Source organism: Triticum dicoccoides, unplaced genomic scaffold (genome assembly GCF_002162155.2).
Source record: "Triticum dicoccoides isolate Atlit2015 ecotype Zavitan unplaced genomic scaffold, WEW_v2.0 scaffold40412, whole genome shotgun sequence".
Classification (NCBI taxonomy): domain Eukaryota; kingdom Viridiplantae; phylum Streptophyta; class Magnoliopsida; order Poales; family Poaceae; genus Triticum; species Triticum dicoccoides.
The window spans coordinates 1-3,250 of NW_021269724.1; the positions used below are offsets into that span (position 1 = coordinate 1).

Genomic DNA, 3,250 nt, shown 5'->3' on the forward strand with positions numbered 1-3,250 from the left:
GGGATCGAACCATTATCATGCCATGAACATATTGGAAGGCGGTAGATCAGATAAAAGCTAAACCGATAAGCAAAAAAGAAATTTAAGCTTATGTAGATGGTGCAACAAAACTGAAACATGCATGAGTGTTCAACTTTTCCAATAAAAGATTTTCTGAAATAGTGTTCTGAGAGTTTGCAAGATTTCAGATGAACTGAAAAATGCTGAGACTTCTTTACAAAAAATTAATGCCAAGTACTATGAGAAGAGTATTTGTGTCAATTGGGCTGTTTGTTAAACTGAAAAAACCATGTACCAGTAGAATGAATATTAAGCCATGTCTATGTACAAGTAGACTGCTACAGAACATTAAGCCGTGTACAAGTAAAGCAAAATACTGCTGACAGCATCCAATGATTCCAACTTCCAAGCTATCAAAAGTTCCAAATATATTAGGTACTTCCATGAAAAACTATTTAAGCGCTAATGAGACGATGACCACACTCTTATACTCCCTCAGTTCCATATTATAGTGCGCATAACAATTTGGATCAAATTCCGGAATGTAGTGCGCATTAACACCTTTGGACGAAGATATCCCTCTGCTGGGCCACTGCAGCGAAGTTGCATGCACCCACATGCGTTACAGTTTGACAAAAGCAAAGGGCATTTCTAGTCCAGATAAAAGGGCCAGCACACGTCTTGGTATAAACGCCATAAGCAAAGGCGCACTATATAGGGGAACCGAGGGAGTAGTACTTATTTCCAGCTCTCTCCTTTTTTAGACAGAGTTGAGCTAATCGATATTGGCTGCCGATCACTTGGCAAAATAAGTAGAAATGTCTTTTTTTTTCTTTGTAGTTGTTAAGAGGCATACCAAATAACAATATTTGATTAATTTAAAAAATCAGGGTGCATGCATCACATAGATTTTTCATATTACAGCTTTCTTGCCCCACAATTCTCACGAGAAATTTAGAAATGCAAACACAAGTATTGTTAAAAAATAGCCCGAGGTAACAATCATGTTGCAACCATAAAACATGATGGGTTGTATAACTCTCAACGATTGGCAGATTTCATGCACATGAATCCAAAATGTGCAAGGTCACAAATGAAGCAGGTATTTGTTTCTAGGTACAACACCCATAACACCCATGATTTATTTATTTATTGGCACAAATAACACATAAGATAAAATGTCCAATTCCAAACATTAAAAAGAGCATATCAAATTTAAAAAAAATCAATTTATGTAACAGACTTTACCCTTAGTTCACTTAAAAATTAATCACCGCTCTTTTCAAAATTATATAGTAACACCATTAAAAAATGATACAGCAATCAACCCAGCATTTTGGAATTCTAGAGATAGCCTGTAAGCTAATTAAGTGGCTAAAATGAAAAAAAGATGTCATCAAACTCCATCGCCATAATTGGCCCCATAATAGTGAATGCTTTGAAATGCAAAATATGATAGACCGGTATAGGGATGATTTGTGTATAGTACTACACTGTAGCCATAAACTATGAGCCAGGTAGAGGAAGAAAGTACAGGTATGCAATTAGGCCTTCTACCACTAGCATATATCTCAAACCTAGAGGATTTAACAGAAATTGTGACTGCAAATTCTAAAACAGTATTTCGGAATGATTGCTCCACATTCATGCAGATATGTGCTACCAAGTACCAACGCATGAACATGAACATGCAACAAACAACTCAAGGCACCACATAGGAAATGATCTGAGGAATTAAGCACAAGGTCAGGCAACATCGATGAAGAGGAAAGGTTATACCAATCACCAGAAAGTCAGTTCTCTGGAGCGAGGAAGGCAGGCGGCCACGCGTGGAAGTAGGCGCACATCGGGTGGCCGTACTCCTTGCCATGTTTGGTGTGCAGGCGCTCGATCTTGGCCGTGTCCAGATGTAAGGAGTAGCGCCCATACCCCATGGTTCTGATGAACAACTTGCCGGTACGCCCCGCGTCCATGTCGCTGAGCCAAACACTGAAGATCCTGAGGCACTTGTCCTTGGGCAGGCCCGGCACCGAGTCGTACACCTTGGTAAGATTCATCTCCCTCTCCAGATACCACCCATCGTCGCTCCACCTGGTCTCCCCACGCACCCAGACCCGCAGCAGCTGGTCCTCCACGGTCGCGATGCACAGCCGCCCGTCGTCCGGCGTCTCCCCGACGCGGAACTTGCCGAAGCTGGGCATCTCCTTCGGCGCCAGCAGGTAAGAGAAGTGCAGTGTGGAAGGGTCCAGCGAGAGCACGCGGCCGGAGTTGCAGATATGCCAGTAGAGCTTCCCGGCGGCGTGCACGCAGCGCGACTCGAACCACCAGGGGTCGAAGCTGACCTCCACCTCCGTGGTCCGCGGGAGCGCGCGCCAGCGGCACTGGCCGTCGTCGACGGACGCGACCCAGGCGCGGGGGTGCCCGCCGTCGATGGAGATGCAGACGACCTCGAAGCAGAGCTTGCTCTGGTGCGCGCGGGAGAGAAGCCCGGAGCCGACGTAGTGCCTGCAGCTGCGCCAGCGGTGGTCGTCGGGCACCGTGTCGCGCGGTGGCGGCGGGAGGAGCACGCGGCGGCGGGTGGCCGGGTCGATGACGAGGAGGCGTGGGAGGATCCCCTTGGGAAGCGACGCGAGCGGTTCGAGAAGCAGGAGGCCTTGGTGGCAGTCGTGGAGCACGAAGCGGGAGGCCTCCGGAGCGAAGTCGAGGGAGAGGTTCGGTGCGGAGGCGTCGAGGGGAGCGAAGACCGCGGGGGCGTCGATGACGGTGTCCTTGGATGCCGTGTGCAGGAGCGGCGGCAAACCGGTGGCTGTGGTGTGGAAGAAGTGGCCGAGGAGAGGGGCGGTGCGGGGGAGGCAGCGTGCGGCGAGGCGGCGCCAGCGGTGGCAGGCGAGGGCGGCACGGAGAAGGTCGGCGAGGGAGAGGCGACGGAGAATGTTGAGGAGGCTGTCCACGGGGAGGACATCGACCGCCTTCTCCGGCGACGGCGGAGGGAGAGTGGTGGACGGTCCGGCCATCGCCATGGTTTGTGCCTAGTGAGAGGCCAGGTGTCTTTGGCTTGGCTTATAGTGAAAGGACGGAGGCAGGTACGTTTGGTTTGGGCCAGGCTTTGGCAAGGAAAAGCAGGATAGAGTCGCGTTTACCACCACAGCGCTCGCCTTTTCTTTTTTACTCACCACATCAGTCACCATGGGTGAACTCTTCTGGAAATATGAAATTCGAAATGGTCTGGTTAGAGCAACTTCAATGAGGC

The 3,250-nt window shown here is 49.2% G+C and overlaps 1 protein-coding gene across 1 annotated transcript; it reads right to left on the reverse strand.

Annotated features, from left to right (window-relative positions):
- Window positions 1-9: 9 nt before the first annotated feature.
- On the reverse strand, window positions 10-3,168 carry LOC119346123. Its single transcript, XM_037615819.1, has one exon. The coding sequence runs from the start codon at window positions 3,018-3,020 to the stop codon at window positions 1,794-1,796; it is 1,227 nt and encodes a 408-aa protein (XP_037471716.1). The 5' UTR covers window positions 3,021-3,168; the 3' UTR covers window positions 10-1,793.
- Window positions 3,169-3,250: the final 82 nt, after the last annotated feature.